Below are 13,324 nucleotides of genomic sequence, written 5' to 3'. Positions count from 1 at the left end.
TCACTTCTGCGGTAGTCTATGATCCATGACAACCACAGGCCCGATGGCTTAAAACCTTAGTCCATGTTTAAAAAGTACATACAATAAAAGCTGAGAGCAAGTGGTTCGTTAATAAAAGAAGCGAGAAACTGGATTAAAAGCTCTGTTTTAACGGATTGAGGTGACGGGGAAACCAGTGATGCCACGGATGCGCAAACAGGAAGTTGTATGGTATCCTACGAATTTGCGTCCCACAAGAAAATCTGCCCATAATACGAACAAGGCTGTCCAGATACAGATATGTATGGTTGACCATGAATTTTATAAGCTTTTAAGTTTTGTCATTTTTTGTCACACACGCACACATTACTCACAATCAGCACACACACTGTATATTTTCACGGTGCACTCTTCACACACTGCATGACAGCACCTCATGTAGTCTCTTACACAGACGCCGATGACATCAGCACGCTGGCTGACTCTGTCGTCTGTGGACATTCCTATAGGAAAGTTGAAACTAGCGCTGGCTCCAGCGGCAGTGATGTGATAGGATCCAAATTCGTGTACTTATGTAGGCCTACTTCCTCGACCAACGGCTGATTAACTTTGCCTTATACCCACCTACACCGGAATTGCTGCTCCCCGAATTGTTGTCCGTAGTACAACAGAAAATATCTGGTGCTTTTTTTTTCGATGACAGGAACGACTCCGAACAACCTCGACAAATATCGACAAGTTTCTTCGGTGTAGTAGCCTGAGCCATGACTAACTACATTACGAATCAACATCACAGTACTACGCACCGGTAACCTGCTCTCTGTGTTTCTGGTACATCTCTGTTACATGTAACACATGTGCCGTACCTATGGCAACGCCATCACGTGGTCTGGATATCCCCACCCATTTCTATTACAAAATGAAAGACGAATGTCCCCAGACTCCCATTCCGAAGTAAGGGAGACTGGTCATGCGAGACTACACCTGTAGTTTTGTTTTTTGTGCATTTGCGCTTCACACACCACAATTCTACCTCCTCTGCTCGGGGATGGTTGGCAAGGGAGCCCACTTTGCAGCTTGTGGTGGCGCGTGCATTACACCTGCACTGACGCACTTACTGCACATCTGTTGGCAGAGCTCCAGAATGTAGCCAAGTCGTGTTGGCAACCATGGACCGCTCCACACCGACGCGTCTCTGCCACTGTACAGTCGTAGATGTGTTGCAGCATGACAAGATCCATTAGGCACATGAACGCGCTCAAATAGTCATCAGTATTACGGCGTGCATGTGCATTTGGGCCAGCTACTTAAGTCAAGATGTTCTGTGACTGTGCTCTCCCAGTGAGTAATCCCAGCTGTATACGCTTCCACACAGTCCCATCTTGGATGGCCCTCACACAGATCTGGTTGATCCGACACTATAAAAAATAAATAAAATTTGTACTACTAAACTGCTGAAGGACATTTTTTGTATATATATATATATATATATATATATATATATGTATATATGTATATATGTATATATATATATATATATATATATATATATATATATATATATACAAATGTATATATATATATATATATATATATATATATATATATATATACATGTGTATATATATATACATGTGTATATATATACATGTATATATATATATATATATACATATATATATACATGTATGTGTGTGTGTGTGTGTATGTAAATATTAAACTTACTGTTACCAGTCAGCCCCCTATGCTCTACGTCATCGTGAGGGATCTCATTAGAGCTACGAGCCCGGCCAGGTGATGACAGGGACCTGTCACGGATCGGTCAGGGCTCTACCACGGGCCAAACAGAAATTTGTTTGCTGCAAAATGTCACTGATTTCTGCGTGTGTCTTGCCACTCTCAAAAAGTTCACAGATCAGGTCTGCATAAGGCTGGAGTGCGGCCATAACTAGGCTACAAGTAGTTGAGAATGGAGCACTCCTCTGCGAAGTTCAAAAGTTCCTCCACAGATCTCCCAGCATTCCCCGAATTTATCCAAATATCACAATAACAAAACAAAGAAATTAAAAATCTAATTTTCACGTTCTTCTGTTTTAATTTTAAAACAAAAAAACAACTACAACAGGTGTAATTTCTGTTGTTCTGTTTTCCCGTTTTTCTGTTCTGGTTTTAAAACAGAAAAACAAGATGGTTTTGAAACAGAAAAACGAAAGAACGAAGGGTACACGGATTCTGAAACTGTGGTCCTGAAACTGCAGCCTCCGTTACTGCAGCATCACCTTGCCCTAGATGCACAACCTAACGCATTGACTGATTGACGCTGACCGGAAGTCATTCATTCCAATGGAGGTGAAAATGACAGATAGTAACAGACTAGCGTGCAGCACGGCAGCGGTTCCGTTGATCATCGGACCGTGGAGGCGTTGGATTTTTCCTACTCGGGCGTTGACAACATGGGAGAAACGGAGCGTTACGGTGCCGGAAGTAGGAAATAAATTGCAATCGCAGTTGTAAACAAACAATATCTCATTTATTTATGCAAAAGAAAAATATGCATAAACTTTTTTTTTCCACTATTAAAAGTGATTGTTGACCATAGGAAAAATAGGTTGTGCACCCGGCGTTACCCCCAATTTCCACATACTCCATTTTAACGACGTGTATCTGGAGCGACCGGGAATGTGTACCCTCACCTACTGGGGTACTGCGTTTCTGGAGCGTTGCGCAGTGTAGCGGAGCCGCATGCTCACATGGGAACTGCGAGATCACGTGATAAAAAGCAATAGACAAAGTGTGAGCCAGACCAAAACAATAGTTCATTCAGAAGGAGAAAGAGAGAAAACAAGTTCAACTCGAGATCGCCTTGTTGTTCACATCAACGTTACTTCGCGAATTAAAAAAAAAATTGAGAGTTCACAATCCGTAGTCCATGCATTGTGTTGTATTTTGAAATTTACTGGATGCTGTGTGCGTTCCGTTTCCGGTTTGGTGCGATCTGAGCTACGTGGCTTGACGTGAAATGGAAGCGTAGTCGCTGAAAAATAGACCTGGTGCGTATCTTCAATGAAGCGGAGCGGGGTGCAGCTTCTGGGACGCTCCAGAGACGCGCTGTGGAAATGCAGCTATTCACTAGACACAAATCTTGCACACACAAATGCAGGGAAGTTTACAAATTAAAAGCACTTTGTTAATGCAGGTTTGACGGTTCATATATCAATGTAACAACCTGAAAATGAAAATTACAAATACTTTTACATGCGTACATTTGTGAATTTCAATTGCACATATTTAAAACAAGAAATATTTGTGTGTGCATCACAAATATGTTCATAAATATTATTTTTTATATGTGAATTTTCTTTTACTTATATATGGAATGAACCATATTTTTGTGTGCATATACATATATATATATATATATATATATATAAATTCCCAAATACATTTGTGATTCTTTTTTGTGCATTTATGGCATTTTGAGACTGTTCTAGCTCCATACACCCAGGTGTCTGTAGCCAACAATGCCATTTGCATTTACATATACCTGGGCATCTTAGCAATGTTTGAAAAATGACATTAACAGAACGATATTGTGCTAGATTTTAAGATCACAGTGTGCCATCTGCAGCTTTATACATTGTAAAAACTGAAAAAAAAAAAGAAGTCAACTAAGTCTAAAAGTAAGCGAACATTGCTTCACTTGTGACTCAAACTCCAGTGTCCTGTGTGAAAGTTCTGTTATTGACTCATTCATCCACCACATCTTACTCCTTTCATGAACTGTGTCAATCTCTATACTATGTCACCTGTCTTTTTGGCAGTATATTTGTGAGTTTTTTCAGGTAAATATACTACATTAACATTTGAGATGAGCTAGTACTAGCCCTAACCATGACCTCTTTGTCCTAACCCTAACCACTTCCAACCTCAAGCATCAATCACAGCACACAGTGGGATCCATAATAACAAGATGTAGAGATGGGTGTAAATAGCCAAATAGCTGCAGTGTGACAAAACGACACAAAACAGACACAAAATGGAGCAAAGGTATGTTCAAAATTTTGACCCAAGACCCAATCCAGTTCAGGTTGGTCCACATCTTTGACGGGGCAGATCTCCCTGAAGACCTTTTATTTCAAGGAAAGTGTCAACAACAAAAAAACAGACCTTCTCATTACATTCATAGACTTGACCAAGACATTAGATCCTGTTTGGTCGTAATGGCTCTATATGGGGTCATGAGAAACTTTGGGAACCAGATGATGTTCATATCGCCTACATCTTTGTTTCTTTCCGGCTGGAAACAGAGTGAGCATTGTACATCCCTGCTATCTAATTCAAGAAGGAGACTCAGGACATTCAGTACAGAACAGATGGTACCTTCATCAACTTACGAAGGCCCTAGACCAAGATACAGATCTACATGAGCTGCTGTCTTCTTGTCTAATAAAACATCTCCTAATCACTGTAGCTGTACCTGTTGGCCTTAAGGTCAACACAAAGAAGACTCAGGTTACGTGGTTACTGACCGCTGGTAAACCATATGAAGATCCAAAAATTACAGTCAACAGGTACAAGCTAGAAACAGTGGCCAGATGTAGAAAATGTTACTAAATAAGCACCATAGATTCTTCTGGGATATTGCCAGTCTTGCACGATGTCATCAGTTTGTTTTGTGTCTTTACAGGTCTGGCCCAGTCCGGAGCCTGGGGTTGCTTTGATGAGTTTAACCGCATCGAGCTGCCGGTCCTGTCCGTTGCTGCCCAGCAGATCTACATTGTCCTGCAGTGTAAGAAGAACAAGAAGAAACAGTTCGTCTTCACTGACGGAGACGTGGTGGACATGGACCCTGAGTTCGGCATCTTCCTCACCATGGTAACTGAGCTCTGACCTGATGAAGCACCCTGTAAATGGTGCCACATAAACTTGCCTTGTCTACAGTTGGTTTCATACTAAAGTTTAGAACATATTAAAGTATCATACTCTTTTAGTATACTAAATACCATGCTAGTCTGGTTTTGGACGCAACGAACAGAACTACCTCAAAACTATTTTTAGAGCTGCTCCACCTCCGAATCAACCACAAAATTCCTGACTTTAACTTACTTCTTGGTCCCCTAGAACCCTGGTTACGCCGGTCGTCAGGAGCTGCCAGAGAACCTGAAGATTCAGTTTCGCACAGTTGCCATGATGGTCCCAGACCGAGCCATCATCATGAGGGTCAAACTGGCTAGTGCAGGTTTCCGTGACAACGAGGTCCTCAGCAGGAAGTTTTACACCCTCTACAAACTGTGTGAGGAGCAGCTCTCCAAACAGGTGGGAAGAATAATGACAGTGATGCTGCTGATACTATGACCATCATAAAAATTCACCTACAGAAACACTCTTATCTGTTGCATGAAGTAGCTCTTGTACATTTGACTTGACGGATTCAGTTCTGTCTTTACACCAGGTCCATTATGATTTTGGTCTGAGGAACATTTTGTCAGTTTTGAGGACACTGGGAGCTGTGAAGAGATCCAACCCATCAGAACCAGAGAAGACCGTGGTGATGAGGGTCCTGAGAGACATGAACCTCTCCAAACTGGTGTGTCTTACTAGTTTTTAGGTGGTGTGTGTGTAACCTACACTGTGGAGAGCTTACTGTGTAAGCTGGGTTGCACCATTCATTAATTTTCCGTAACCACTTATCTTGTAGTGGGGTGGCATAGCTATAAAATCGTTCATTTCTGTGATAAAAGCACCAAATTTGGCAGATGTGTTGACAAATATATTTAGAACAAATCTGGATATTGGGACATCAGAAACTCGCCCCCTGGTGGCCAGAGCAGGCAATTGACTCCTACCGGCCCATGGACCTGTCCCATTAATAGAGTGTGCCAGGGCTGACGTCAAAACCTGGAAGTTTAGCATCGCGCTGGTTCCTGGAAGAGAAAGTGAATGTGATTTTTGCATTGCGATTTGGATTATGTCAGAAAATAAGCTCTGTGGCTAACACAAGTTTATGATACTTACAGGTTTTGTTCAGCGAGATAATCTTCACATATGAACACCTTTCATACCACATTTGAAGCTTAAATGCAATTGCCAGAAGTAAAAAGCTAACGTTAGGCTTTAATGGACTACATGACTACTCCATGGTTGCATGATTCTTGACGTCACCGCCACTAAGCTTTCAACTGATTTCGGCCGCTTTATTTTAAAAACATTGTATAATGAGGAAATCAGACTGTTTAAGCTAAATAAGAAGCTGTAATGGCGGACTGCCAGCACTCTCGCCTGTTTCGGGGGTGATGATGTTTAATGTCCCCGACAGGGTTTGTGGTCGTATTGAGCAACTTGTTAGCAACCGCCTTTTTTACGAGACGTAAAAGCTTCAAAATTCACAAGTAGGGTATTTACTGACGTGTTTTATGTCGTAGAACAAAACCTGAAACTCGCTTAAGCTTTTGTTAACCACACACCTTATTTGAGGCATTTTACCAAAATCCCATTCAAAAAATGCTCATTGCATCATCTGGGATCTCCTGTGGTCCACTTGCCAGCATCAGTAATGCATCTGTCAGTTCTGGCAGCGACTTCCATGTTGACCATGCTGCCTTCTTTCCATGTCCAGCAAAGCTGGCTGCCCATTCACCTCCATTAATTTTTTGGATGAGGATTACGTGAAAACTGTCCAACCGAATTTCACAAAACTTGGTGGAGGCATGTAGCATGGTCCAACTTTGAAGCCATTACATTTTGGAGTGGATCCAATTAACGGGATGGGTCCATGGGCAGGTAGGAGTCAATTGCCTGCTCTGGCCACCAGGGGGCAAGTTTCTGATGTCCCAATATCCAGATTTGTTCTAAATATATTTGTCAACACATCTGCCAAATTTGGTGCTTTTATCACAAAATGAACGATTCTAGAAAAATAGTACAGGAGCCTATCCCAGCTGACACTGGGTGAAAGGCAGGGTTCACCCTGGACAGGTGGCCAGACTATCGCAGGGCTAACACAGAGAGACAGACAACCATTCATGCTCACATTCACACCTATTTACAGTCACCTGCATGTCATTGGACTGTGGGAGGATGATTAATTCAAGCTAATTCATTAGCAAAACTAAGTTTAAAATGAGGAAATCCACATTTAACATTAAACACAGCTCTTTTGCACAATTAAAATGAATCTGTTTAGTAAATAAACCAACATTAAATACAGTTTAAACAAGCTAAAAAGTCAATTAGCCTAAGGTTACTCATGAAGGCTTGACAGAGAAGCTCTAATTTCTGCTCCTTTGAGAAAAACATGTTGGCTGAATTAATGGAGAAATAGGGCCAAATAGTAGAAGATTAAAAATAGCAGCAGGGACAGGAAGAAAACTGGCTGTTAGCAGCTGGCAGAGAGTTTTAACATTTCTTTCTTTTTTGTCATGTTTAGTAACAACTGGTCCAATCATCCTCTTCAGCTCCATAACAGTTTTCGCACTGAGTGGGTATCTTGAGAGAAATTCCTTTTGCTGTCGTCAGGGAACTTGATTAGTTTGCTCAATCCATTTCAAAAAGGCAGCCATTTTAAAAGTGAAACAACCACAGGTGTGGGTTTAAAGATCATACTGGATCACATTTTAAATTGGAGTTAAAGTTTAGAGCAAGAGAATAAAATTGAATCTACGTAGATTTAGAAAGTGAAAACTAGACTGATTTCTAGACTGTTTTCTCTTTAAACATCAGTTAAATTGAACCTTTCTTAATGTTGAGATAGATTTAAAGTTTGGTTCATGTTACAACCTAGCTCATATAGGGAAATGGAAGCAACTTAAACTAGATTTTAGTAAAATGGAGTTCTGTATTAACAAAGGAGTTTGGTAATGTGGCAAACACAAATATGAGGAAATCTGCAAAGACTCAAAGAAATATAACTAGGGCTGTCAATCAAGAAAATATTGTAATCATATTTACAAATTTCACTAATCGTGATTGATCACGTTTTTTATCAGATGTTTATATAATTCCATTATTCTGCATTTCAAAACAGTTTTGAAGTCCATATTAACAAAACGAAGAAGAGTGCTGATTGGGAATCAGATGACAACATTTGAACTTTTCAGGAGTTCCAGTTTAGTGTGTGAAACTATTATCCCCCACGACAGTCAGACATATGACTAGTCACAACATGTCAACCTAAGAATGGCACTTAGACCAAAGTCTTTCACAATGTTAACTGGTCTGCAGTCAGTTTCCACCCATTTATCAGTGCTGTAGTTAACTTCTTTAATATAGTTTCATCCACAGGTCTGTGACAATTCGTCCACTCCAAAATAGTGCTATACCGGCTTTAGTGATGCAGTTGCCTGCTGATATCAGTCTGATTAGCTGCAGCTTTGTGCTCAAGCAGTTTCATGACTGTTAAGGGACCCCAGTATACAGAAATATTCAAATACAATAGGTAAAAATAACACATTTATACTGCATGCAAATAAGTGCATAGGGTGTGTCCAAAACTATGTGGGACTAGCATAAAGTGGACATGTTTGTAAAGGGGAGACTTGTGGGTATCAACAGAACCCTTTTTCATTCAGATATCTTGAAGTAAGAGGTCAAGGGGCCTCTGTAAAAATGGCCATGCTGTTTTTCCCTTGCCACAATATAGCTTCGTTCGTGAGAGGCTAGTATGACCTGGTTGGTACCACTGGATTCCTTCTGTCTTCTTCTTTTATATGATACCAGTATCATCACTCCAGCCCAGTACAGCCTCTTAAAGACAGAAGTGCCGGCTGGGATTGCTGCAAATTAACGCAGTTTAAAGATAAGACCTTAATTGCATTTTAATGAACACATTAATGCAGACAGCCCTAAATGTAACCAAAGGAGGAAATGAGAGTTACTAAACTTACTTTAAGAAAAGCAAAAATAAAAACCTAATTTTCCTAACTCAGTGGAAAAGGAAACAAAGACACAAACAAAAAAAACAGATGAAACAGCACCCCTACACTTAGTGTTTCCAACACAAGAAATGATACAGCATGAGTGCTCTGTCAGTATTTAAAACTACCCCTTGTCCAGCCCTCAGGCAGTTTAACAAGTACCTCAATACTAGTTCTGTCCAAAAGCTAATTCAAAAATTAACTATATACAACACCAAGAGGCACACTGGCGGTAGGAAGACTGTCAAGATGGATAGCCTTTTGTAGCATCTTGGGTCCTGAGCTGCATCCTCTGGATTGGAGAGCTGACCCAGTGCCACTCTAATCAGAATCCTTGGCTCGTCAAGACTGGAAACAGGAGTGGGGACAAGCCCCACCTCAGCAGGTGGACCCAACACCCTAATTAGGGCACACAGCATTTTCTGGTTAAGATATAGCCTGTGTCGGTGATATTTGGGATTTAAGAGCATTCTTTGGACATGCACATGACACATTCAGAATATGTGACTCAACTGTGATTTGTACTGCAGTTTGTGACACATGGCCTCTCGTCTGTTGATTGTCAGCTCTGTGCAATGTCATAAATCAACTCACCAACAGTTTGCAGGCTGGGGTAGAAATACATGCCCAAAATAAAGCCCACATTTCCAGTCTGAAGGAGAAACATACCTACTTTTAAACATTATGACAGACTTGGATAGCAACCATTATACCTACCAGGTTTTTTGATATGAGCAAATTTCACAACACCTTTTCAAGAAGGTGATTGAAGGAATGAAAGAGAGAGGCTGAGTTCACATGATCCAACAAGTCCACCACCAGTGGAAGACTTCAAAAAATCCTATTTTGATGCAAAGAAGCAAATGGCCGAAGCCATTCCACTTTTCTATTTTTAGACGAGATAAACAACACGATAGACCACGTTAATCAGAGTATACACAGTTGCATGTAAATGTAAATATTAGCGTAATGTTTGTTTAAATGTGTTTGTTTTTGCCCTTATTCCCAAAAAGACAATATTCCTAATGAACTATTTACATGTGTAATTAAAATAAACATTCCACTAATATTCCTGTTAACATGCAGCCGTGCATACTCTGATTAACGTGTCCTAACATGTTGTTTATTACATCTAGACATAGAAAAGTGGAATGGCTGGAGCCGCCTGTTATGTAGTTCAAAGTTTTTAGGTTAAAGCTCGATGTTGTGATATTTTCACAAAAACCTGCTGATATTCAAGTCTTTCATAATGTTTAAAATTAGGTGCGTTGAGAAATGTGAAGAAAAGCCCCAGAAACATTTTATCAACATGCATCTCTACCCCATAGCCTTCGAACTGTTGGCAAGTTGGTTTGTGTACAATGTATCCATGACAACACACAGAGCTGACTGTAAACAGACAAGAGGCCATGTGTCGCAAAATAAAACCCCATTTGAGACATATATTTTAAATGTGCTGTGTGTGTGTGTGTGTGTGTGTGTGAAGTCTGGGAGTGCTGAGGACTGTCCAAATTCACAATTCATCCAGTCCACAAGGGGCTTCAAGCAGACTTTCTGCAGACTTCCAGAGAGTCCGCTTGGGGTGCAGACTTCAGAAAACTTTAATGATTAAATTTCCCACAAATCATTGCAGTACTGACGTGATGTTGTATTTTTTTTTTTTCCAATAGCCACCTAAAAAACAAAACTTATGTTTAACATCATGATACAGAGACATGTAGAAATATGGGCTTTAGAGGGGAATCAAAATGTATTGTATTATTGCAGCCTACCCTATAGGATGCGCAGTGTAATGCCAAATAAAGGCTAGAAAAGTGGCCAAAAAACAACTAAAGAAGGTCTTCTGACGTTGCTAATAGGACAACCAATTTATTTAGTCGTAGCTTGGTTTCCTGATTTACAAACATCTCAGTATTTGAATGTCTGCAGTCTATATGGCGTACAGAAATGTATGTTGTTCACTCACAAAACTACCCTGTACATGAGATTTATATCTTGTTATCTGCAGGGACTGATGAGCAGACAGAATATGACAGCAGCAATCACTGTGTACATGATTGTAATTGTTGTCCATGGCAACAAGTAAAACAAACTTGAGGCCTGTCTTTCAGTGGCTTGCGGTCTCTGCCATTCTAGACTTTACGTGATGATGGTGAACTCGTCACACTACACATGACTGAAGTCTGCAAGGGCTCAGTCCACAGGTCCAGAGGGTGGACATCTGGATGCAGCCAAGGAGACAACCTAGGATGCTCCCCCTCAGCTCAAGGAATTATTTTCCCTAAGGGACAGACTTACCAACTGGGCACTAACTCCACCACTAGCACTACAGATCTGTAACGGCAGCAGGGTGGAATAGATAATAGAACTGCAGAAACTAGAATGTGTCTGACCTAGTGTGCAACCTGCTTTTACAAAGCTCAGGTTGGCACTGTAACAAATATTGTTTTGTTTACCGGTTATGTTTTGGTGATTTTTCACTTTTGATTGCAAATTTAAATTTTAAAGAGATGATAGTATTTTAGCCAGTGTAACCATGCTGTGACATTGTCCCAGCAGTAACTTGGCTTCTCTGTTTGTCTCTGTAGGTTGATGATGACGAGCCTCTGTTTATGAGTCTGATCAATGATCTGTTTCCTGGTATTGGTACGTTTCTGTCTCGCATCTAATCCAGAACACCTTTCTGTTGATGCAAACTATGAAGTTTCTAATCATAGGGTTTGGGATGTGCAAACAATAACATGACCATTTGCAGGATATATCTCCATGAGGTTTTGTTTATTCATATTAAACTCACAAAGTTGATTATATCATGGACATTGACAAATAAATTGCAGATCTTTTTATGAATCTTATTATTAGTTTTCTAAGTATGTTTTTTGTTGAATTTTCCTCCTCTGTAGTTCTTGATAAAGCCGGGTATCCAGACTTGGAATCGTCCATCGTCAGTCAGGCTCAGCAGGCCGGTCTGATCCCTCACCCACCCTGGATCCTCAAACTCGTTCAGCTCTACGAGACGCAGAGAGTCCGACATGGTACGGATCATCACAGACAGAATACACAACATCCTGATGACCGCTATATTCTGAGAGCCTTAACAGAATATACAGTTAATCCCAAAGGAGGTACTGCAGGAAAGGTCATTAACATTTAAATGGTCCATCCTCTGGGGAGGGGGAATATGAACTCCAAATTTCAAATGCCTAAAGGGGACCTATAATGCTTGACCTTATATTCTGTCATATGTATATATAATGTTACATCATCAGATGTTCATATTAAACATGCCCAAAGGTTCACATAATGAGATAGCTTATGTTAAAGTAATCCCTGTGACTCGGAGTTTATGTTAGGCAGCATCATGTGTTGGCCAGCAGATAAAAAAATATCAATGTTAAAAAATATCTGGTGGGAAATATGCTAAATGAATTAATGATATAAAAACCGCAACTAAATAAATAATGGAGCCACCCTTTAAATAGCTGAGAACCTCCCAGGAAGTAATGAAATGAAGAACCAGAAAAATTGAGCTACATTGTTTTTCCCTACATGAAGACTGTTTTAAAGCGCTCTCCCTGCAACCTGGGATTAAAATGCAGGCAGAGAAATAATAAATCCTTTATTTTTTTGCTGACCTAAATTAAAGTAGGAAGTGCACATTGTAACAGAAACACAGAAGCAACATTGAGGGTCCTCAGTATCGAAGATGAGCTTAGCTGTGGCATGCTCCTGCAGGTATGATGACGTTGGGTCCTAGCGGTGCCGGGAAGACGACCTGCATCCACACACTGATGAAGGCCATGTCAGATTGCGGCTCCCCACACCGCGAGATGAGGATGAACCCCAAAGCAATCACGGCCTCACAGATGTTCGGCACGCTGGACGTCACCACCAATGACTGGACTGATGGCGTCTTCTCCACTCTGTGGAGGAAGACTCTCAAGGCCAAGAAGGTTTGATTAGATGAATGAACCGATGCAAAATCAAAGGGGCCAAACATTAATACAGCTTTACTAACTGTGGAAAGTTTCAGAATAAATACAGTGCTTCTATCAAGTTTAAGTTTGAACAGACTGCAGCTTTCAGATTTGGTTTGCCTAAATATGTCATTTACTTTCACAGAGTTAAACTCTTTTTTTCTGCAGATCTTTATTATCAGATTTTACACACAATTAGCTGATTAGCTGTAACCAATTTGTCTGAAAATCAAATTTAAAAAACTTTTGCAGGCTGCGCAGTATATCAGTTTTTTTTTTTATCTTCATCAACCTGCGTGATAAACACTGCGATATGCACTGTCAGAGGTAAGCTGCATTTAAAATATAATTATTATTTTTTTTTGGTACCGTTTGTGTTTAGAAAAATGTTGGATATAGTTTCCTTTCAAGCAATTTGTTGTATGTTACTAGTTGACAGAAAGCAACAGAAAACAG

General features: G+C 40.3%; 1 protein-coding gene across 1 annotated transcript in view; it reads left to right on the top strand.

The window, feature by feature from the left end:
• The window catches only part of dnah5l (dynein, axonemal, heavy chain 5 like), a 206,928-nt gene that overhangs the window by 81,699 nt on the left and 111,905 nt on the right, over positions 1–13,324 (top strand). The window contains exons 48-53 of the mRNA XM_049565752.1: positions 4,667–4,854; positions 5,101–5,295; positions 5,432–5,566; positions 11,480–11,537; positions 11,795–11,926; positions 12,627–12,844. Of these exons, the coding sequence (XP_049421709.1) occupies positions 4,667–4,854; positions 5,101–5,295; positions 5,432–5,566; positions 11,480–11,537; positions 11,795–11,926; positions 12,627–12,844 (926 nt within the window). The remainder of the gene's footprint in view (positions 1–4,666; positions 4,855–5,100; positions 5,296–5,431; positions 5,567–11,479; positions 11,538–11,794; positions 11,927–12,626; positions 12,845–13,324) is intronic.

This window comes from Epinephelus fuscoguttatus, linkage group LG21 (genome assembly GCF_011397635.1).
Source record: "Epinephelus fuscoguttatus linkage group LG21, E.fuscoguttatus.final_Chr_v1".
Taxonomy (NCBI): domain Eukaryota; kingdom Metazoa; phylum Chordata; class Actinopteri; order Perciformes; family Serranidae; genus Epinephelus; species Epinephelus fuscoguttatus.
This window is presented reverse-complemented; position numbering and strand designations above follow the sequence as displayed.